The sequence below is a fragment of the Haliotis rufescens genome, unplaced genomic scaffold, assembly GCF_023055435.1.
Source record: "Haliotis rufescens isolate VD_foot unplaced genomic scaffold, xgHalRufe1.0.p SCAF_1, whole genome shotgun sequence".
NCBI lineage: Eukaryota > Metazoa > Mollusca > Gastropoda > Lepetellida > Haliotidae > Haliotis > Haliotis rufescens.
In genome coordinates, this window is record NW_025963779.1 from 10,451,394 (window position 1) to 10,475,213 (window position 23,820).

General features: G+C 41.9%; 1 protein-coding gene across 1 annotated transcript; it reads right to left on the minus strand.

The window, feature by feature from the left end:
* Positions 1-2,402: 2,402 nt before the first annotated feature.
* On the minus strand, positions 2,403-22,672 carry LOC124150271 (deleted in malignant brain tumors 1 protein-like). Its single transcript, XM_046522246.2, has 4 exons — positions 22,537-22,672; positions 7,289-7,458; positions 5,077-5,218; positions 2,403-3,345 (listed from the first exon to the last, which is right to left on the minus strand). The coding sequence occupies exons 1-4, from the start codon at positions 22,592-22,594 to the stop codon at positions 3,080-3,082; spliced, it is 636 nt and encodes a 211-aa protein (XP_046378202.2). The 5' UTR covers positions 22,595-22,672; the 3' UTR covers positions 2,403-3,079.
* Positions 22,673-23,820: the final 1,148 nt, after the last annotated feature.

The window sequence follows — 23,820 nt, forward strand, 5'->3', positions numbered from 1 at the left end:
TCCGTCCATCCATAACACTTGAATAATTATCAAACTTTCTATATCTCCTTTGAAATCTTGAAGCTTACGTAGCTGCACTTTTATGTACAGAATGTCTTGAAGTTGAGAGAGCACGGGTGGCACAGTCGTCTAAGGCGCCGCAGTTCGCTTTGCAGAGTTGCTTTCTCTTGGCCACGCCATATACCTATAATCGTGTGTTCGAATCCTGGTTCGCCCTGATTATGTGTTTCGGTTAGTCAGCACATTACCCTTGTTCGTTGGTTCACCAAGTGCTAAACGTCCAAGAATTCGGGGTCTCCTCCCACTTTGTGCTGACATGCTGTCATATAACTGGAATACTGTTCAAAGTGGCGTTCAATCCAGCTCACTCACTCACTTAAAGGTGTTATTAGAATTCCGATCCGATTTTAAACGCGACTGCCATGGCATTACAAAATGTTACTTGTACTAAGTATGTTCCATTTTGATGTGTATTGTGACATCTGAACAAGCTTCAACCGTTGATTTCATGTGGTTTAGTATCAGCCAGTCGCGCTATGGCAAACACGAACACATAAGAGTGACTCTCTACAGAGACAGATACGTGTATTTCAATGTGTTATGAACTGGACATTATGGTGTATGTTGTGTAGAACTTCTTTGTTTTTGCTTAAGTTTCTTTACTATTGACCTTTCTGTTCTAATATACCACAGTACATAAAATAGTGAGCTATTATCATCCATTCTTGGTACCCGTGCCAAAATCATTAGGTATAAAACTAAATCTGGTTTCAAGTGTCAGAGATAAATCAAATAGTCACATAGTGCTCTCATTTTCAAAAGAAATGTTTATGTACTTCATGATATTTCCAGGGTTAAGGTTTCCATAGGTTTGTGGCATAAATGTTTGGGTTCTGTCCATTATAATGTGACGTTTTCTTTTCATACCTTATGAAAACATGTTTTAGGTTGAGGTGGTTTGCTATTCAATAATGAAGACACCTGTTATTGGGGGTGGTTTGCTATTCAATAATGAAGACACCTGTTATTGAGGGTGGTTTGCTATTCCATAATGAAGACACCTGTTATCGGGGGTGGTTTGCTATTCAATAATGAAGACACCTGTTTTTGGGGGTGGTTTGCTATTCAATTATGAAGACACCTGTTATTACGGGTGGTTTGCTATTCAATAATGAAGACACCTGTTATTGGGGGTGGTTTGCTATTCACTAATGAAGACACCTGTTATCGGGGGTGGTTTGCTATAATTCAATAATGAAGACACGTGTTATCGGGGGTGGTTTGCTATTCAATAATGAAGACACCTGTTATTGGGGGTGGTTTGCTATTCCATAATGAAGACACCTGTTATTGGGGGTGGTTTGCTATTCCATAATGAAGACACCTGTTATCGGGGGTGGTTTGCTATTCAATAATGAAGACACCTGTTATTGGGGGTGGTTTGCTATTCAATAATGAAGACACCTGTTATTGGGGGTGGTTTGCTATTCAATAATGAAGACACCTGTTATTGGGGGTGGTTTGCTATTCAATAATGAAGACACCTGTTATTGGGGGTGGTTTGCTATTCAATAATGAAGACACCTGTTATTGGGGGTGGTTTGCTATTCAATAATGAAGACACCTGTTATTGGGGGTGGTTTGCTATTCAATAACGAAGAGATGCGGGTGGAGGTGGGTTCCTACTTCCAACAAAAGAAGTCCTACTAGGGATGGGTTCAATAGTAGCAACTGATCTGCCCTCCCCTTCCCCTTTTTTTCTATTGACAAATGCTGGAAAATAAAGCTTTCAACATGAAGGAACGATAACTGTATGACCGGCACATTATCTGGTTACTGAAACCTGTAACCAATAAAAGGTGACTCGATAATTTGAAAACTTTAATGTTGTAAATATAGCTAATGTTATCTGTTCTAATTATATGTCGTGGAGTATTAGAGTAACTGTTTTGTTCCCCGACCACTGGATCCGTTTGCATTCCAGTTATCATTCTTAACTCCCTGAGGAGTATACAACCCAAGCTGCCTACGGGCGCTAGAGGGTTTTCACATCCACCTCACATATCGCGTGCTGGGTGAACACAGGCACATTTTGCCCAGGGTGACACCACAAGTTTTGACACATGTGTTTGGGTGTATGTACATATTCGTGTTTCCATCATTTGGCAATCTGACATCGGACGAGTGGGTTCTTTTCTGTGCACAGGGTGTATGTAGTGTACACTAAGGGTTGTGAAACCTGTAAACGTTGTTGGTCCTAAGATACGATATATAACGTCAGAGAATAATCTCTCGGTTATCTGCTGAAACAGATCCTCATCTATCCTCAGTACTGATGGCCGATAGATTGATAGATCGTTTATTTGTACTGCAAATACAAACTAGACACAAGGGAAGCAAAGATAACATTTTTATTGTTTGAAAGAAAGATTTGTTTTAACGCAGCACTGAGCAATACTCCAGCTATATGACGGCGATCTATAAATATTCGACCGCCGAGATATATAACGCCAACGCCAACGCCAACGCCAACGCCAACTTCAACGCCAGAGAACAACCAGTTTAGAACACCCATCTGCCGCAACAGATTCCATTAGACGTAAAACGCAGGTAGCAGCGAAATGTTTATAAAAATCAGTGATGACACCAGATGTTCGCGAAAAGGGTATACAACGCTGAAGAGTATCATTCCTGCACTAAAAATGACTATTCAATAGTGTAGGTAAAGTGTTAGAAGCATGGAATCTAGGTACAGGCCGAGAGGTTGAGGTCAGCCCCAAACACTTATCTCTGTATTATACACCACATTCTTTGCAGATTCATTCCTTTCACATGGAAATCCTTTTGTCAAAACTCTATCCATAATCATAAGAAATCTCTGATGAAAGCTGAGTCGATTGATAAAAAAAGGTGAGCGTATCCTGACCGATACGTATATCTGATTCGATTGTAAAGGTCCCAATCATTCGTAAGGACTAAAATTAAATAACAGTCCTCGTACCGGCTCTCAAAGCTAACTTCGATTAAAAGTATAAGCTCTTTCTGCATAACTACAAACCGCGAACATTCTTGACTTTTGTTAGTTCTTCATCCAAATGTTCTCGAAGTCGACACTGGCTGTCGCGTCATGCTTGTATAGTTTACACACTCCAGTGTCTTCATGCGTGTAGTGAGTGCAAGCAGTGAGGAGAATACATAGTGTTCGGCAACGAGGACTCAGAACACCGAGCAGCTGTTCTAGGACCTTGACCTTTGTGATGGTCGTGTTGACCAGTGTGAAGCCGATGTCGAAAGGGCACGAAGTGTATAAGCCATACCCTGGATCAACGCTTGATGATGGTGAAGCTGAAAAAAACCAAGCATTAACATCTGAGAATATTAATCACTCTGAACCAAGACACCACCACCCATGTACATGAATAATGTAACAGTCTCAGCGAATGCTGTTATTGCCGTTGTGTTCTCAATCGCTCATTAATAGAAATTAAACAGAAGTCATCCCGTTGGGAACCAGGGGAAGGGTCGTACAGTACCACAATCTGTTGATAAAAAGCAAGATAGCGCCGTCGGCGTGAGGAAGACGGACATGAATAATGTAACAGTCTCAGCGAATGCTGTTATTGCCGCTGTGTTCTCAATCGCTCACACATAGAAATTAAACACAAGTCATCCCGTTGGGAACCAGAGGAAGGGTCGTAATCTGTTGATAAAAAGCAAGATAGCGCCGTCGGCGTGAGGAAGACGGACTTGGAGGTCTCTACGTTGGTCTGGTGGCTCTGACCAATGAGGACCCAGATTACGTTGCATAAATGGTAATGTTTCCCTTGACAACGTGTGCATCATGTGCCACAGCTATGAGTTCGTCTGTTCTTGATTGACTCAATGTCAAACATTGATACGGTTCGCACAATGTTCATGATTTGACGGCCATGGTGAACCTATGTTTCCAAAGGGGATGGAGGAATGTTGTGGACACACACAAAGAACTGAAGATGCACATGTCAATATGATCATGCAGTCGGTATGAAGGAAACAGTTATTGAATGAGCTCCCTATCGTATTTTGCCTGATCTGGTGTGTCCTCGTACTCCCACTGTCAACTACCGGTGTCCCTATTCAATGCTACTCACAGCAGCAAACCAAGTTACCGTCTCCATGGTTATAAATAAGTGAGCCACGATTCAAATGTCATCGTAAAATACTTCACGGACTCGTATACATAATATAACCTTCCCCCAACACCCGTAATTACATGGCCTTGCCATAATGCTAGTGTTTAACAACCATTCGGTTCCACCCGGGAAGATCTGGGTTAGATTTGGTCTTAAGCAACCCATACTTGTCGTAAGAGGCTAATAACGTGGTCGGGTGGTCACGGTCGCTGAGTTGGTTGATGCATGTCATCGTATCCCAGTTGCGTGGATCGATGCTCATGATATCAATCACTGGGTTGTCTGGTCAGACTCGATTATGACCCGTGAAGATCCGGGTTAGAATAGGTCTTCAGCAACCCACGCTTGTCGTGAGAGGCAATTATATTTGTCGTAAGAAGCGACTAACGCGGGTGGTCAGGCTCGCTGACTTGGTTGATGCATGTCATCGTATGCGTGGATCGATGCTCACTGGATTGTCTGATCCCGACTCGATTATTTACAGACCGCCGTCATATAGCTAGAATATTGCTGAGTTCGGCGTTAAACAACAAACAAACAAAACAACAATGCAAGGCATGGCCTCCTTTTAGATAGAGATAGCCGTGGCCAATGAGGACTCAGATCACATCGCATAAACAGTAATGTTTCTCGCATGATATAACGTGTGTAACATGGACCAGAGCCCTGCGATCATCGGCTCCATACATTGTAATCGTAGGGTTCCCAAAAGATTCATAACCGGAGTAGGGCTCATTTGACTGCCGTGTTTTATACACAGCCTCATTTCTTTAGCTGCATCACAATAGACACGCGTTACCACTGCACCGCATATATGGGCGATGGTGGAACGTGGTGTGTGCAAGCATGTAGAGTACAGACGCTGTCCAAACTCATTCACTCATACCTGACTGAGTCCATTTACCTGCCCAGGTGGCCTTGAATCCACGTTTTACGGTCCAGGGGTCAGTGGTAAAAACCACCTTGTAGCTGCTTGATGTTTGCATTACCGCACCGGTCCGCGACCCCGTCAGACTCGCTATTTGGACATCAGAAGAGTTGTAAACCTACAAGATAGAAAGAATTTGATAGTTAAAGAGGGACTTGTGACTTTGGCTGTATCTTCGTCATATTACAGTCCGAAAACCCTGAAGTGATGCAGGTCGTATACGTTTACCACTTTGGTGAAATCCACGAGCTTACAAACCAAGAAATATTATTAGGGCGAATCTGGGATGAGAACCCAAGGTTTCTGGCACGCCTATAGGGCGTAACTCTGCACTGCCAATTGCGACGCATCAGACGACTGGGCCGCCCCTGGTTCCTAAAGAGCGACTACACTGGGACCAGTTGGCAGTCTGACCTCACTTTGTCTTCTAGGACGCGTATCAGTTCGTGAGTTCAGGTCATGTCTTTATTAAAGTGGTACGAATGGCCCAGAGCCGCAATTGAGTGTAAAGACTTTATGCATTATTTATTAAGACCGTATGAATGGTCTAGTGGATAGAAAACAAAATGTCAATTTACAAATCAATAGCGTGTGTGTCCACCTTTGGTTGCGATGCAAGCAACACATCTTCGTCTCATGGAATGGACCAGGCGTCGCACAAAGTCCTATGGGATATATATGCTGGAGCGTGTTTCGAAGTTTCTGGAGTGTCTGTGGAACACGTGGTTGACGTCGAAGGCGCCGATCCATCTCATCCCACATGTGATCGATTGGTGAGAGATCAGGGGAGCGAGCCGGCAAGGGGATGACATTTAGGTTGTTTTGTTGAAGAGAATCCTGAGCAGACGTCAAGCAATATGAGGCCGGGCGTTGTCATGTTGAAAGGTAATGCCTGGGCCATGACGACGCAAAAACGGTAGAACAACAGGGCAGACGATCTTGTCGCGGTAGCGCTGTCCATTGAGATTTCCCTCAAACGGGTCCTCTGTCTTGCTGTAATCCAACCCCATACCATGACGCTGCCGCCCCCGAACGGATCTTCTTCCATGACACAATGATTGAGGTAACGTTCACCTCGACGTCGGTACACTCGAATCCGTCCATCGCTGTGACTGTGGTGAAAACGAGACTCGTCAGTGAATAGAACTTGTCCCCACTGCATAGCCCGTCCAGCGTAGACGCTGTCTGCACCACTGTAGACGTGCTTGACGGTGGTTTCCTGTCAAAATGGGACGTCTGGCGGGTCTTCTGGCGACAATCCCTGCACATCTGAGGCGACGACGTGCGGTTTGTGGAGATATTTGTCAAAGGCCAGGGATGCTTCTTGCAGTCACTGTTGCTGGCTGGAATCGATTTCGTAGGTGTGTTGTTCGAATCCAATTGTCTTGTCGATTATTTGTTACGCGTGACCTGCCACTCCGAGGATGGTCTCTGACTGCATTCGTCTGTTGCCAACGTTGCCATTAACACCAAATGGTGTTTCTGTGGACGTTAAATTGTCTTGCTACATTACGTTGACCCGACCCTGCTTCAAGCATACCAATGGCTCGCAGACGCTCATTTTCGGACAGGCGTGGCATTTCGTAATGTTGAATAATTGCGTAATTTGTTATTTTTCTGAGTGGTTGTTGTAAGCACGATGTCAAACTTTACTTGTTTGAAAAATACACTAAAATATTGGTGTCACAGGAACCTTTGATGTTGTGTATATGTTAAAAGAGGGTACTTGTTATTACCTTACCTGGCGCTTAAAGGAATAAATGTCGACTCGGAGTCAGTATACTGTGTCTAAGTGGGGCATCCATGTTAAACTAGTACATGGTATCTTAGTGGGCTAGCACTAAGAAAACGGCATTAGTCAAGACTAGTACAAAAGCACACACACACACACACACGTTGACGATTGCACATCGCTATATCAGTGCTATGGTCTAGAACATGACGTTGATACCCATTTTACCTCACCTCTTCCATATTATTTTGACAACACGGTACACTCTTGCGTTAGAACGTTAGGTTTTAGGCATATTCCAAATTATCACACTGGAAGGGCTTTACACTTGGTAAATGGAACCAGTCCTCCTCGCCTACATAGACTCGCTGGATAAAGATAAGTGTACATGTAGGTATTCTGTAAAAGAATGGGAAAGAAAGTATTGTGGAATTTTAGAATAAATCGTTGGCTTACGCGCACGTAGTCATAGGGACCTTCTGTCTCAAAGTCCACGAACACCAGTTGCAGGGACCCTGGGGCGGACGGCACAATGTTGTACGTGCAGGTAAGACTGACCCCATAGTCGTTAGGGTAGCTAGGGGAGAAGATATCGCCGCTACTTCCGGTGTAGGTGCCGCCACAACCTGCCAAAACAAACAGAATTACAACGCATTGCCTTGCACCATGTACAATAACGCAATGCTGCTCACCAGGTGAAAGAACATGAGCTGAATGTTTTATGCAGTGAAGTCCTCGCCATCAGTTCAGAATTTGCAATGAAGTTAGTTTTATATGAGAAGACGCTTTATCAATGCAGGGATGGAAATACGAGTACGCAATGGAGTATGAGTTCTAAAAGGCTAAAAGGCTGGTATTATTTCAGGGTTACGATTAAGCGTCTGATGGGGTATTTTCAGGAACAGGATGTATAAAAGTGGTAAGTAGTGAGCAAGAGGGGTAACTACTCTACTACTCTCCTGATGGGTTTGAACAGGAGGATAATATTTTTAAATGGACATCTCGTCTCTCTCTCTCTTGTCGACTCGGCAGTGCACGTATATACCTGCAATGGATCAGTGCTATACAACCACGGAGAAGCGCTTTATTAGAGAAACAGAACTCCAACCGTGAAGAGATTGAGGTTTCGGTGATTAACAAGATTTATCCTTTGAGAGATTGCATTATTCAGACAGCCAAGGACCTTAAGAGACTGAAAGACGATTCTGAAATATTCATGCTCCAGGGAGGGAAATAAGAATCAATACAATTTCAACTCAGGAACCCTCGATGGCTAATCCTATGTTTATTCCACTGGTTACTGAGTGGATGTATTTGCCTAGAACAGAGTGAAAGGAGGATTATTCGTGAACATAATTTGCATTTCGATATGTAAGTTCTTCGTGTTCATTACAGAAGATTCTGATCATTTATGTTTTGGTTATATGGGTGGTTTGTCTGTGCCAACGGAGATGACATCCAGGTTTACAAAGCGGTGTTCGTGATTCAGCTGCTGCATTGCCAAAGTTGTTCTCACTCCAGAGCAGATTCCACAACTAGGAAATACCGTTATGGTTTCGGAGCATGGAAACGGTGGGCACAATCATGTTCATGTCTGAGAAATTGCCATTGTCCCCTTTGCACTGTGAATTATATTTATCGCCTGATGTTTAGAATAGACAATGTGTTGGTTTAAACATCATTCTATAACATTCGTCATGCTCATGCGTGTGTTGGTCTTCCAAGTCCATGGGAGAATAGTTTGGTCAGGAATCCTTTGGAGGCTGCTAAGCGAAAATTCGCAGATCTGCTGAATAGAAAGTCTATTACAGTAGCTTTACTTGATATATTGTACGAGGCTAGAATGCTGCAGTCTACACTGGTTGACCTAAGAATTGTTTCAATGTGCTAACTAGCTTATGTCGTTTTTTTGTGGGGGGTTTTAAGATCAGCTGAACTTCTTCACATTGCAAGATCTGATATTATTTTGTATGATAAGCGTATGGATCTATTCAATGAACGACCGAACACCGATGTTTATAGAGATGGCGCTTGGCTCGTCATCGGCTGGACAAACTCCAAGCTGTGTCACGTGGCTTGTTAGGAGAAATATCTAGAATCGGCTGCAAATTCTTTCCAGTTTCCAATGAATTTACTTTAGAAATTAACCTGAACACTTTCCGGTTATGTTCTCAGAAAAGAACATATCCCTCTGTCTTATTCTCGTCTCAGAGAATTGATCATCGATTCTTTCACCTATTTCTGCCTAACATAAACACGTTCTGTCTGCATAGCTAACCAAGTGGTGTGATATCGCTACAGCAAACAACGGTGTTCCAGATCACATGTTCAAAGACACGGTACATGGAGAAGTGAGAACGCCAAAGATGGCTGTCTCAAGGATAACCTGCAGAATAGATTTAACGTTTCCCTTTCTCTTGGACTTGGTTGAAGTATGAAATTGTGGGTAAATTGTGGCAAGCAATTGACAAGGGAGGTAACTACTCTACCCGGTAGAGGGCCCTGGTGGGTATGAAATAGAGGGTAATTCAACACTCGCCTCTCTCGCTTGTCGAAACGGCAGTGTATAGTCTGGAAGGTAATTTAAGGTACCGACGTTTACTATAATATCTGAAAAACTATTAGACCTACTTCAGTCAAAGTTGGTATGAGATTATTAAACAGTCATACATAACTGGATATTACATTTAAAGACAATCGGTGCATGAATAAAAAATCTGTCTATTTAGCTATCACTATATTTCATCAACAACCAGACCTGTTCGTCACGGGTGGAACGAGCATTCATTGAAACAGCCATCTGCATAATGCTACCCCTGCGTCACAGGGCCATATGACAGTTGGACCAATCAACGCAACTCGAAAGGTTGCACGGGAATCATGCACGCACGAATACGGTGTTAGCGTTTGGCGTCTCAACGTGAGTGATTCCCGTGCACCCTTTCAGATGGCTGTGTCAATGAATGCTCGTTCCACCTGTGACGAACACAGATATTGTAGTAAACGTCGGTACCTTAAATCACCTTCCAGACTGTACGTATATACTTTGAAGTGTTTGTTTTTTTCTTTTCTGAATGAAGCCCATTTCTGGTGTCCCCCGCCGTGATATTGCTGGAATATTGCTAAAAGCGGCGTAAAACCATACTCACTCACTCACTCACTCACTCACTCACTCACTCACTCACTCACTTTTCTGAAAATAATCTGTTCTGTCACAAATAAAACTCACATGTGTTTATCTTTTCAGATTTGCCTATCAATATGGATTGTGGGAGAAAAGCGTTTTAATGTTCGGGTTGGCTTCCTTTTTCACTCGTTCTAGAGAGCGCGCCTCGAATATATGATGTACAAGGATGTCCGTTTACAGGTAGGCTGTGTAGCCATTGTAATACATATTGAACATGTCTGATGACATTGGCATTGAATATATTATCTCCTGGTAGATAACATAACATATTTTAAATCCTGATAATTTTAGGTTGCCATAAGGCGGATAAATCGTTGGCCTGGCGGTCGAATTACATATATATCGTCATATTGCTGAATTGTTGCTAAAAGCGGCGTACAACCATACACACACACTCACTCACTCACTCACTTTTATGTTTGCAGATTAAAATTAAAATGCATCAAAGGGGTCTCACTAGTGCTCCAACTACGACTGTTACTACTGCTGCTACTACTACTACTACTACTACTTCTAAGAAAGACCCGTGAAGATCCGGGGTAGAATAGGTCTTCCGCATCTCATGCTTGTCGTAAAAGGTAACTATGCTTGTCGTAAGATGCGACTAACGCGATCTGGTGGTCTGGCTCGCTGACTTGGTTGAAGCATGTCATCGTATCCCAATTGCGTGGATCGATGCTCATGATGTCAATCACTGGATTGCCAGGTCCGCACTCGATTATTTACATACCGCCATCATATAGCTGGAATATTGCTGAGTGCGGCGTTAATCACGATTTACATTGTAGCCCATACATCTCTTCGTGACGCGGGTGTAATAGGGCATTGTGATCATTTGGAATAGACGTAGGCGATACTATGCGATAGATGACAATGGGAATCGGAGATGGAGATGGACAGTGTGTGTTTCTGTATATGTAGCAGTACCAGACCATTTGTTTTGACTGATGCGATGTCTCACCTTTGTATGAAGGTGAAAATGTTGTTATTGTGTCTTATCATCCTCGTTGATATGTAGCAGTACCAGACCATTTGTTTTGACTGATGCGATGTCTCACCTTTGTATGAAGGTGAAAATGTTGTTATTGTGTCTTATCATCCTCGTTGATATGTAGCAGTACCAGACCATTTGTTTTGACTGATGCGATGTCTCACCTTTGTATGAAGGTGAAAATGTTGTTATTGTGTCTTATCATCTTCGTTGATATGTAGCAGTACCAGACCATTTGTTTTGACTGATGCGATATCTCACCTTTGTATGAAGGTGAAAATGTTGTTATTGTGTCTTATCATCTGCATTGATGTTCAAGTTAGTTCCTTATATTTGCATATATGGGTGATGCTTTTTAATAAGTGATTAAGTTGAATGCTCTGTGCCGGGACTCCAAGTAGAATAGACTGTTTTATAACCTATACACTAGTATTTGTGTGTCATACCAAGTTTGAAGATGAATAATTAAATTTATAACTTTATGAGAATCATAGAAGGGATGATCAAATGTCTCCTGTTCGTCACTGCAGAATTAACACTTACAAATATGGAGATATTCATATTTTGCATAAAGGTGATTGTGTTTTATTGTCAATGGTTTATTCATTAATCATTTAAAACTTGTTCATTTGACAGGGGGACTTCTAATTCAGATTCAAGAATCCCTCTATGTGACCGACCAATGAAATGACTTACAAGAAGTTGACTTTAGCCAGTCAGAAAGCAGTTTTCTCGATCTTTATGGCAACAAGTTTCAAACAGGCGACTTCATTTCCAGACTACACATTTATGGTTCTCGATTGATTTTATTTAAATAACCAAAAGAACAAATCCGGGATTGTATGGCAATAGATCCCACGGGTTATGGGAAGTTTCTTCCGTTTCAAATTGTTATCCAATTGAAGAGAGAGAAAGACGATGATTTTGACGGAATCTGTCGTGCACTTCGTAAATGTCGTTCGGAATACACCGTAAATGTCGTTCGGAATACACCGTGTTAACCTTTTCGAGGTTGCATGAATTGAAAGCACATTCCGACAGTCACTATCCCGATCTGGTAAGCGACGCTCTGATTGGTTGGATGAAAGGTCGTTCTGACGTGACCCGTAATGGGATGTCCTTAGATCTTAGTTTAGCTGTAGTGAGACCTAACATCTGATTTTAATGAGATTGGTGACACCCACAAGCACAGGTATGGATGTAACAAAACAAGACTCATAGTCGAGGCGATTTTGAGCTTCGAATGGAATCATCGAATCAGGGGACGACTAACATCAGCAGGAAGGCCAACGAATCAAGGCCTTTGTGGACAGCATCAATCACTGAAGGAAGCTTTTGAATATGCAGCAGCCTTTAAAGGGAAACCGGGGTGCTCTCCCTGTGTGAGTCACTAGATTTGGAGGTACCAAACCTAAGGTACCCGGAGAACAATTGGGAATCGAACAACTTAGTACTTTGGATGCAAGCATGACATTTCGTAAGCGAGGTCCGCATATTTGCCATGTGTTTCCTGAATATTGTCAATCACATTAGTGTCAAACGTGACATAGACGGTTTCATCACAATGGAAAAAGTCAGGTTTGTTGGCCTGGATCCGTCTGAGGCTGTATGCGGGCCTATTCCAAAGACCTTTATGATTATCGTTTTTCCATGACGCCCTCTGCATATTCTGGGTCGTGCAATTGATGGACCTCTGAGTCGAAGCCACAAGCATGGCGAAGACGGTCATAAAAGGATGGAGCCACGCCATTATGTCGCTTAAGCTACTGTGTTTGTGCCACTGGTAATGTGTTGGACAGTTTCATTAAGTTCACTGCAAAATCTAAATTCCATATTTACATTTTGATGTAATACACGGTTTCAAGTGGGAAGTGACTGGTCCTGAGCAGCAAACAGAAATCCTTCCGTTTCACTTTTCAGGCCAGCCATCTTCATCCAAGATGAGGACTGTTGGTGTTCTTCTCAACACAACAAGCTAGATTCGAATACAAGATTTAAATATAGAGTTCTTTGGTTCATCTGCGCCATACTCATGGCTTTCACCTTTGTGTTAGTCTACTTATTTACACGTATCCCTTCATGCTATTCTCCATCAAGAAGTGGTGTAACGAGAGCGTTCAACTCACTCAATCACTCATTCATTCACTCTGACGTGCGGGATATATTTTTAATGAAACACAAATAATGAATCAGGTTAGATAACAGGCCTTTACATGTGGTATTGATCAATAGGATAATACAAACCAACTATGTGGTCAACATACGTCGTACGACATGACATTTAGCCTGTGTGTAAATACCCCCGGGGAAGTGGTAACTATGCCAGAACTCATCTTACCGCCTGGGAAGATGATACCCTTTATGTATCCACATCAGGACAATATGGGCATGTTTGTTTAGAAAATGGAGAAGTTAATGCACGAACACAATATATGTATGACTGTGAAACTCTAAACCACTATAATTCAACATGGCCACAAAGATGCGGATGTGTAGTATTTGTTGATACGGTCGAATGATAGTTGAGATCAATACTTCACATTACCCTAATAGAAATACGTACAATGCACCTACAATGACTGACCATGCTTGTAAACCTATCCCCAGCCAGAGGAGGATAGAGTCCTTCAGAAGTGCCAATACTATTTTTTACGTTAATGGGAGATAATAGTGGAAATCAATAGGGACCACTCAAGCATGTATAAGGAAAATTCAAACTGCAGAATTGATAAACAACTTAAGCGGAAAACGAGCAACTTCACGAACCAACTGATTCTCCAATTGTCGTTCTATGTGATAATCTCTAATTGTCGTTCTATGTGATAATCTCTAATTGTCGTTCTATGTGATAATCTCTAATTGTCGTGCTATGTGATAAAGAAAGGAGGACTTAAACAACCGGAATAAAGTGACCTTGCACAACTACTTATCAGTATGATCAGACATTATTGGGACATAACTGTTCCGCCGATGTATGACATTGTTTATGCCATCGATCTACATATTATTTGCAAAATTGTTCTCGTTTAAATATCAGTCGTTGATTGACGGTGTATTTGAACAAATGCTACATATGGATAAAACAGCCTGGAACAGAACTTTGCATTGTAAATAGTAACATAATATGTATTACTTGCAAACGATTCAGGACGAAATAATTACTTGGGTTGTAGATGTCTGGATGGTCATCGTCTAAAACATCCATGGATTAGACGTAGCGTCTGAATGTAGATGTCTGTTATGTTGGGAGCGCATCTCAACAAACATGTCTGTATGTAGATGTCTGTTATGTTGGGAGCGCATCTCAACAAACATGTCTGTATGTAGATGTCTGTTATGTTGGGAGCGCATCTCAACAAACATGTCTGTATGTAGACGACTGTCAGAATGTTGTGAGGGCATCTCAACAAACATGTCTGTTTGTAGATGTCTGTCAGAATGTTGGGAGGGGAACTCAACAAACATGTCTGTATGTAGATGTCTGTCAGAATGTTGGGAGCGCATCTCAACAAACATGTCTGTTTGTAGATGTCTGTCAGAATGTTGGGAGCGCATCTCAACAAACATATCTGTATGTAGACGACTGTCAGAATGTTGTGAGGGCATCTCAACAAACATTTCTGTATGTAGATGTCTGTCAGAATGTTGGGAGGTGATCTCAACAAACATGTCTGTATGTTGATGTCCGTCAGAATGTTGGGAGGGGATCTCAACAAACATGTCTGTATGTTGATGTCTGTCAGAATGTTGTGAGGGGATCTCAACAAACATGTCTGTATGTAGACGACTGTCAGAATGTTGTGAGGTGATCTCAACAAACATGTCTGTATGTAGATGTCTGTCAGAATGTTGTGAGGGAATCTCAACAAACATATCTGTATGTAGACGACTGTCAGAATGTTGTGAGGGGATCTCAACAAACATGTCTGTATGTAGATGTCTGTCAGAATGTTGTGAGGGGATCTCAACAAACATGTCTGTATGTAGATGTCTGTCAGAATGTTGTGAGGGAATCTCAACAAACATGTCTGTATGTAGGCGACTGTCAGAATGTTGGGAGCGCATCTCAACAAACATGTCTGTTTGTAGATGTCTGTCAGAATGTTGGGAGGGGATCTCAACAAACATGTCTGTATGTAGATGTCTGTCAGAATGTTGGGAGCGCATCTCAACAAACATGTCTGTTTGTAGATGTCTGTCAGAATGTTGGGAGCGCATCTCAACAAACATATCTGTATGTAGACGACTGTCAGAATGTTGTGAGGGCATCTCAACAAACATGTCTGTATGTAGATGTCTGTCAGAATGTTGTGAGGGGATCTCAACAAACATGTCTGTATGTTGATGTCTGTCAGAATGTTGTGAGGTGATCTCAACAAACATGTCTGTATGTAGATGCCTGTCAGAATGTTGTGAGGGGATCTCAACAAACATGTCTGTATGTAGACGACTGTCAGAATGTTGTGAGGTGATCTCAACAAACATGTCTGTATGTAGATGTCTGTCAGAATGTTGTGAGGGAATCTCAACAAACATATCTGTATGTAGACGACTGTCAGAATGTTGTGAGGGGATCTCAACAAACATGTCTGTATGTAGATGTATGTCAGAATGTTGTGAGGGAATCTCAACAAACATATCTGTATGTTTATGTCTGTCAGAATGTTGTGAGGGGATCTCAACAAACATGTCTGTATGTAATGTATGTCAGAATGTTGTGAGGGAATCTCAACAAACATGTCTGTATGTAGATGTCTGTCAGAATGTTGTGAGGGCATCTCAACAAACATGTCTGTATGTAGATGTCTGTCAGAATGTTGTGAGGGGATCTCAACAAACATGTCTGTATGTAGATGTCTGTCAGAATGTTGTGAGGGGATCTCAACAAACATGTCTGTATGTAGATGTCTGTCAGAATGTTGTGAGGGAATCTCAACAAACATGTCTGTATGTAGACTACTTTCAGAATGTTGTGAGGGGATCTCAACAAACATGTCTGTATGTAGACGACTGTCAGAATGTTGTGAGGTGATCTCAACAAACATGTCTGTATGTAGATGTCTGTCAGAATGTTGTGAGGGAATCTCAACAAACATATCTGTATGTAGACGACTGTCAGAATGTTGTGAGGGGATCTCAACAAACATGTCTGTATGTAGATGTCTGTCAGAATGTTGTGAGGGAATCTCAACAAACATATCTGTATGTAGACGACTGTCAGAATGTTGGGAGCGCATCTCAACAAACATGTCTGTTTGTAGATGTCTGTCAGAATGTTGGGAGGGGATCTCAACAAACATGTCTGTATGTAGAGGTCTGTCAGAATGTTGGGAGCGCATCTCAACAAACATGTCTGTTTGTAGATGTCTGTCAGAATGTTGGGAGCGCATCTCAACAAACATATCTGTATGTAGACGACTGTCAGAATGTTGTGAGGGCATCTCAACAAACATGTCTGTATGTAGATGTCTGTCAGAATGTTGGGAGCGCATCTCAACAAACATGTCTGTATGTTGATGTCTGTCAGAATGTTGGGAGGGGATCTCAACAAACATGTCTGTATGTAGATGTCTGTCAGAATGTTGTGAGGGGATCTCAACAAACATGTCTGTATGTAGACGACTGTCAGAATGTTGTGAGGTGATCTCAACAAACATGTCTGTATGTAGATGTCTGTCAGAATGTTGTGAGGGAATCTCAACAAACTTATCTGTATGTAGACGACTGTCAGAATGTTGTGAGGGGATCTCAACAAACATGTCTGTATGCAGATGTATGTCAGAATGTTGAGAGGGAATCTCAACAAACATATCTGTATGTTGATGTCTGTCAGAATGTTGTGAGGGGATCTCAACAAACATGTCTGTATGTAGATGTCTGTCAGAATGTTGTGAGGGAATCTCAACAAACATGTCTGTATGTAGATGTCTGTCAGAATGTTGTGAGGGCATCTCAACAAACATGTCTGTATGTAGATGTCTGTCAGAATGTTGTGAGGGGATCTCAACAAACATGTCTGTATGTAGATGTCTGTCAGAATGTTGTGAGGGCATCTCAACAAACATGTCTGTATGTAGATGTCTGTCAGAATGTTGTGAGGGAATCTCAACAAACATGTCTGTATGTAGACTACTGTCGGAATGTTGTGAGGGGATCTCAACAAACATGTCTGTATGTAGACGACTGTCAGAATGTTGTGAGGGGATCTCAACAAACATGTCTGTATGTAGATGTATGTCAGAATGTTGTGAGGGAATCTCAACAAACATGTCTGTATGTAGATGTCTGTCAGAATGTTGTGAGGGCATCTCAACAAACATGTCTGTATGTAGACTACTGTCAGAATGTTGTGAGGGGATCTCAACAAACATGTCTGTATGTAGATGTCTGTCAGAATGTTGGGAGCGCATCTCAACAAACATGTCTGTATGTAGATGTCTGTCAGAATGTTGGGAGCGCATCTCAACAAACATATCTGTTTGTAGATGTCTGTCAGAATGTTGGGAGCGCATCTCAACAAGCATGTCTGTATGTAGATGTCTGTCAGAATGTTGTGAGGGGATCTCAACAAACATGTCTGTTTGTAGATGTCTGTCAGAATGTTGGGAGCGCATCTCAACAAACATATCTGTATGGAGACGACTGTCAGAATGTTGGGAGGGCATCTCAACAAACATGTCTGTATGTAGATGTCTGTCAGAATGTTGGGAGTGGATCTCAACAAACATATCTGTATGTAGATGTCTGTCAGAATGTTGTGAGGGGATCTCAACAAACATGTCTGTATGTAGATGTCTGTCAGAATGTTTGGAGGGGATCTCAACAAACATGTCTGTATGTAGATGTCTGTCAGAATGTTGTGAGGGGATCTCAACAAACATGTCTGTATGTTGATGTCTGTCAGAATGTTGGGAGGGGACCTCAACAAACATGTCTGTATGTAGACGACTGTCAGAATGTTGGGAGGGTACAGTACGGTACAGTGCTGTTGATATATATGCTGTGAATACCACGACCGACGTATGTGTACGGTACAGTGCTGTGATATATATGCTGTGAATACCACGACCGACTTATGTGTACGGTACAGTGCTGTTGATATATATGCTGTGAATACCACGACCGACTTATGTGTACGGTACAGTGCTGTGATATATATGCTGTGAATACCACGACCGACTTATGTTTACGGTACAGTGCTGTTGATATACGCCGTGAATACCACGACCAGCTTATGTGTACGGTACGGTGCTGTTGATATACACTTTGAATTACACCACCGACCTGTATGTACGGTACAGTACTGTTGATATACACTTTGAATAACACCACCGACCTGTATGTACGGTACAGTACTGTTGATACACACTTTGAATAACACCACCGACCTGTATGTACGGTACAGTACTGTTGATATACACTTTGAATAACACCACCGACCTGTATGTACGGTACAGTACTGTTGATATACACTTTGAATAACACCACCGACCTGTATGTACGGTACAGTACTGTCGATACACACTTTGAATACCACCACCGACCTGTATGTACGGTACAGTACTGTTGATATATACTTTGAATACCACCACCGACCTGTATGTACGGTACAGTTCTGTTGATATATACTTTGAATACCACCACCGACCTGTATGTACGGTACAGTACTGTTGATATACACTTTGAATACCACCACCGACCTGTATGTACGGTACAGTACTGTTGATATACACTTTGAATACCACCACCGACCTGTATGTACGGTACAGTACTGTTGATATACACTTTGAATACCACCACCGACCTGTATGTACGGTACAGTACTGTTGATATACACTTTGAATAACACCACCGACCTGTATGTACGGTACAGTTCTGTTGATATATACTTTGAATACCACCACCGACCTGTATGTACGGTACAGTGCTGTTGATATACACCTTGAATACCACCACCGACCTGTATGTACGGTACAGTGCTGTTGATATACACCTTGAATACCACCACCGAACTGTGTGTACGGTACAATGCTGTTGATACACACTTTGAATACCACCACCGACTTGTATGTACGGTACATTGCTGTTGCTATACACTTTGAATACCACCACCGACCTGTATGTACGGTACAGTTCTGTTGATATATACTTTGAATACCACCACCGACCTGTGTGTACGGTACAGTGCTGTTGATATACACTTTGAATACCACCACCGACCTGTGTGTACGGTACAGTGCTGTTGATATACACTTTGAATACCACCACCGACCTGTGTGTACGGTACAGTGCTGTTGATATACACTTTGAATACCACCACCGACCTGTGTGTACGGTACAGTGCTGTTGATATACACTTTGAATACCACCACCGACTTGTATGTACGGTACAGTGCTGTTGATATACACTTTGAATACCACCACCGACCTGTATGTACGGTACAGTTCTGTTGATATATACTTTGAATACCACCACCGACCAGTATGTACGGTACAGTGCTGTTGATATACACTTTGAATACCACCACCGAACTGTGTGTACGGTACAATGCTGTTGATACACACTTTGAATACCACGACCGACCTGTATGTACGGTAGCAGTGCTGTTGCTGTACACTTTGAATACCACCACCGACTTGTATGTACGGTACATTGCTGTTGATATACACTTTGAATACCACCACCGACCAGTATGTACGGTACAGTGCTGTTGATATACACTTTGAATACCACCACCGACCTGTATGTACGGTACAGTTCTGTTGATATATACTTTGAATACCACCACCGACCAGTATGTACGGTACAGTGCTGTTGATATACACTTTGAATACCACCACCGACCTGTGTGTACGGTACAGTACTGTTGATATATACTTTGAATACCACCACCGACCTGTGTGTACGGTACAGTGCTGTTGATATACACTTTGAATACCACCACCGACTTGTATGTACGGTACAGTACTGTTGATATACACCTTGAATACCACCACCGACCTGTATGTACGGTACAGTGCTGTTGATATACACTTTGAATACCACGACCACTGTGTTGTGTCTGTCTTTTGGTAGTGGTAGTGGAAATCAGTAGGGACTGTCGACAGTTCGACAGAAGGGAATTGCACAGATGAGTGAACTCATGGTTATCAGCAGAAAATGACAATCAACACAAGAGTAAATAGTGGACACCGTTTATTCTGGGCCCTGGACATCTTCCCGAGGCAAGAGAGTTAACTGACTATTAAAGTCCTGTTTCTACCCTTGCCGAACAAGGCTGGTATTATGGAGTTACATTTCGGCTGGAGTCTATGCATAGTCCAATCATAATCGCGCACCGAAATCGAAATCCGGTTCGTAAACTGTCGTGCAGATTTCGGTTGATTGCAGGATTTGCAAAGCATGTGCACCACCAACTCGTTGTCAGCAGATATTTTCCAAATCTTGTCATGTTTTTAATCAAGGTGCTCACGTGATTCGATGCATTTCGCGATGTTAGACCCGTTTTATCACAATATAGATCTTAATCATTGATCAGATCGTCTTGACCATTTGGTGTGACGCAAACGCAAGTGATACTGGAGGTGGAATCTGATTGGTCCATAGGAGAGGCTTAGAAGGGACATACGGACTGTACGACGTTGGCAACGACGTGACTGGCAGAAGGTTGTGTTCACTGACGAAAGTCGATTCTGTATGTTTAGGGCTAATGGAAGACAACGTGTTTACCGCCGAAGGGGTGAACGAACGGCGGCGTGTTGCATGCAGGAGGTCGTACCATATGGTGGAGGGAGTTTCATGGTGTGGGGAGGGATCTGTGGGCAGGAGAGGACACCGCTGGTTATCGTTGACGGAAACTTGACAGCTCAGCGTTACATGGATAACATTCTTCGTCCAGTTGTCCCACCATTTCTCCAACAGCAGCCACGTGGTGTCATTTATCAGCATGACAACGCTGGAGCCCATACAGCCAGAATTGTAACTAACTTTCTCGCAGCCAACAACGTCAACGTCCTGCCGTGGCTTCATGGATCGTCGTGTTCGACAACGACCACTCTCCAGCCAACCGGCAAGAATTGATCTTGGACCTCCAAGAAGTATGGCGTCAAATCCCACGTGACCTCATCAGACGACTGACTTTTTCTGTGCGTCAAACAGTTTTTGCGTGTATTGAGGCATTTGGTGTTCACACACGCTACTAATGACTTGGTATTGAACGTGAGCGATTGTTTATGTACTCTGCCTATTGTCCATGATTCTGAATGCTCGAGTTTTGTACCACACCCAACTTTGGGGGGCTCTGACGTCATTCTCGGTCGCGGTATGATTGTCATTTTCAGTGTTGATTATGATGATATATTGATCTTCTCAATACACTTTACTTCATGCATGTATGTTTTGTTGTTTTTGAGCAAGAGTGATTTCAAACTCTGGTAAAGTTTCTTTTGGACGTCAGTTTATATTGGATAATTCATGAAGCACTAACATATATTATTACATTAAATTTCTCTGAACTTTCTTCACATTGTTGTTATATTGAACCATATTATACATTCATTTCATACATTTCAGCACTGATGTATAACATAATTTGTCAGCTTACACGACCGCACTAGTACAGTTCTTCTTGACCATGAGCGTACTCTCGATAGATTTAATCCAATCTGAAGACTGTTTGAAAAGGTATTTAGCCGGAGAAGATGTTTTGTAGTGATTCCTGCTTTAGATTTCATTGAAGTTGAAGTTGAGTTTGTGAAGATAGCAAATAATATTATTCAATCGAACCGTTATCACCCCATGCGATATCCTGGACTTCTGAGTCTACGGTCTTGTTATCATTTGTTGACTAGTTTCTATTCGTTCACGAATGAAGGGCTACTAGTATTACTTTCATGGCGCATTTCGGCTTGGTGTCGACACTCGCATTTATATAGTGGCGCATTAATTTCATGAAATACATAATTTACGTTTGCATCAGTGATTACTTTTTGGTTGGCCTTAGAACCTGAAGACATGTCCATTCCTCTTTTGTACTGGATTCCAAAGATCCATAAAAATCAGGACAAAGAGATATACATTGCTCAAGGTGATCATAAATCCGCATGTTCAGTCCATTACTCTCTGTATGTAGTTTCCGGCATAAGGGTCGGTTTTAAACTTTTAGCTTAAAAATACTGAGCTGAGAATTGAGAATTTATTTCTTCAAGACACTTTTTATATGCTTTATAAATTATTTAATCCCATATATGACACTTTTTATATGCTTTATAAATTATTTAATCCCGTATATATATACTGTGCATCTCCTTTAAACAAAACAACTTAAGTGATGCGACATATATGATTAGTGACATTTAATTTGACTCAAATGTACTATACTCAAACAAAAGGCTACACTTTAGTCGAGTTACCTTACCGATTGCTAAAACCATAGAATAAAAGACTCCTTTTTTTTAAATCACGTCTTAATCAAATTTCTCCTATAAAAAAGGAACGTATAGATGTCAAAGATGGTGAATACCTACCTTCTACCAGCGGTACATGCACCAAAAACAGAAGTGCTGCCAGATAGGCCGCATCCATGACGTACGCCAACGGATATTTCCTGCCGAGAGAGCAGTCGCACCTGTATCTCCGTACCTGTCAGACACTTGATTTCTTCATCCCCCGGCGGTCGATGTGCTTTGGAATGTGAAACATTGATTGACACGTCCACATGTACATGGGCATCCATACACCTTGGCATACATGTAAATTATTTAGGCCTCAGTGGCATTGCTCTCATGTTTTCTAAACTGTACATGTGTATTGGGAGAGCACCAAGTCGATACATAATGTAATGTTTAGCTGTGTTGTACTGCAATGACACAATATGAAATATAACTATAATTATTAACTATTCGGTATTAAGTGAGGATAAGAAATTTATGGATGAACAACTTCTTTATTACAATAAATATCTTATCCTCACTTAGTACTCCAACTTCTAAATGCCTATCAAAGAAGTTATTCGGTATTACTTTGCGTCTTGATATTCCAGAAACCCACGTATGTGTCTCCACCAACTAGAATCACTGAACTAATGTTGTTTCACGTCACACTCAAACGTAATCTAGCTATATTACGTGATCTGTATATAATCGAGTCAATGACCGACACACCGCGGTGATATGGTACAGCGATTCAACCCTCATGAAACTCTGGATCCTTCAGTCTAACGTTCAGTGTAGGCACATCCTTCACCGTTGAATAAGCAAAGACCGCAAATACTGACAATAGCTTTATTACAAAACAAGATATAAAACAAACACATGTCCAACACTGACAAACGTGTGCATCAAATGACACAAACATTCTTTGTTTGAAGTTTAAGGGATTTCCCAGGATATGAATGGTTATTTGCCGCATACATGACTCGTTTCTCAAAAAACGTCAAAAAATGACGTTTTCGTTTTTTGACCGGAATCCCCGAGTGAAACAATTCTCTGTCGTCTCCCCGGCAAACCGGGTCCGTAAGGAACGACAATACCTCTCAATAAATTATATTTCAGGCCTAAAGCGGCATAATGTCACGCGGAATATTCAACAACTAATTTCATATTCAATGTGTAAAAAATCCAAGCTCCAGTTAGTCCGTCAAAAGGCCTCGGTTTGATGAACGGCGGTCATTTGTCGCAGTTGAACAAATGCTGTCATGATTTCTTTTTAATTTAATGCTATTGAATCCAACACACTCTAACAACTAACATAATTATGTTGATAGAAAGTCATTTCTGATGTTAAATTAATACAAGTAACACCCGTTGATT

Bases quoted from the DNA above. Each gene is read 5' to 3' on its own strand.
- LOC124150271 (XM_046522246.2), bottom strand. From the start codon at position 22,594: ATGGATGCGGCCTATCTGGCAGCACTTCTGTTTTTGGTGCATGTACCG. The intron at 7,459-22,536 runs GTAGGTATTCAC...TTGTTTTGGCAG, and splicing joins GCATGTACCGCTGGTAGAAG to GTTGTGGCGGCACCTACACC. The intron at 5,219-7,288 runs GTAAGCCAACGA...TCTATCTTGTAG, and splicing joins GTCCCTATGACTACGTGCGC to GTTTACAACTCTTCTGATGT.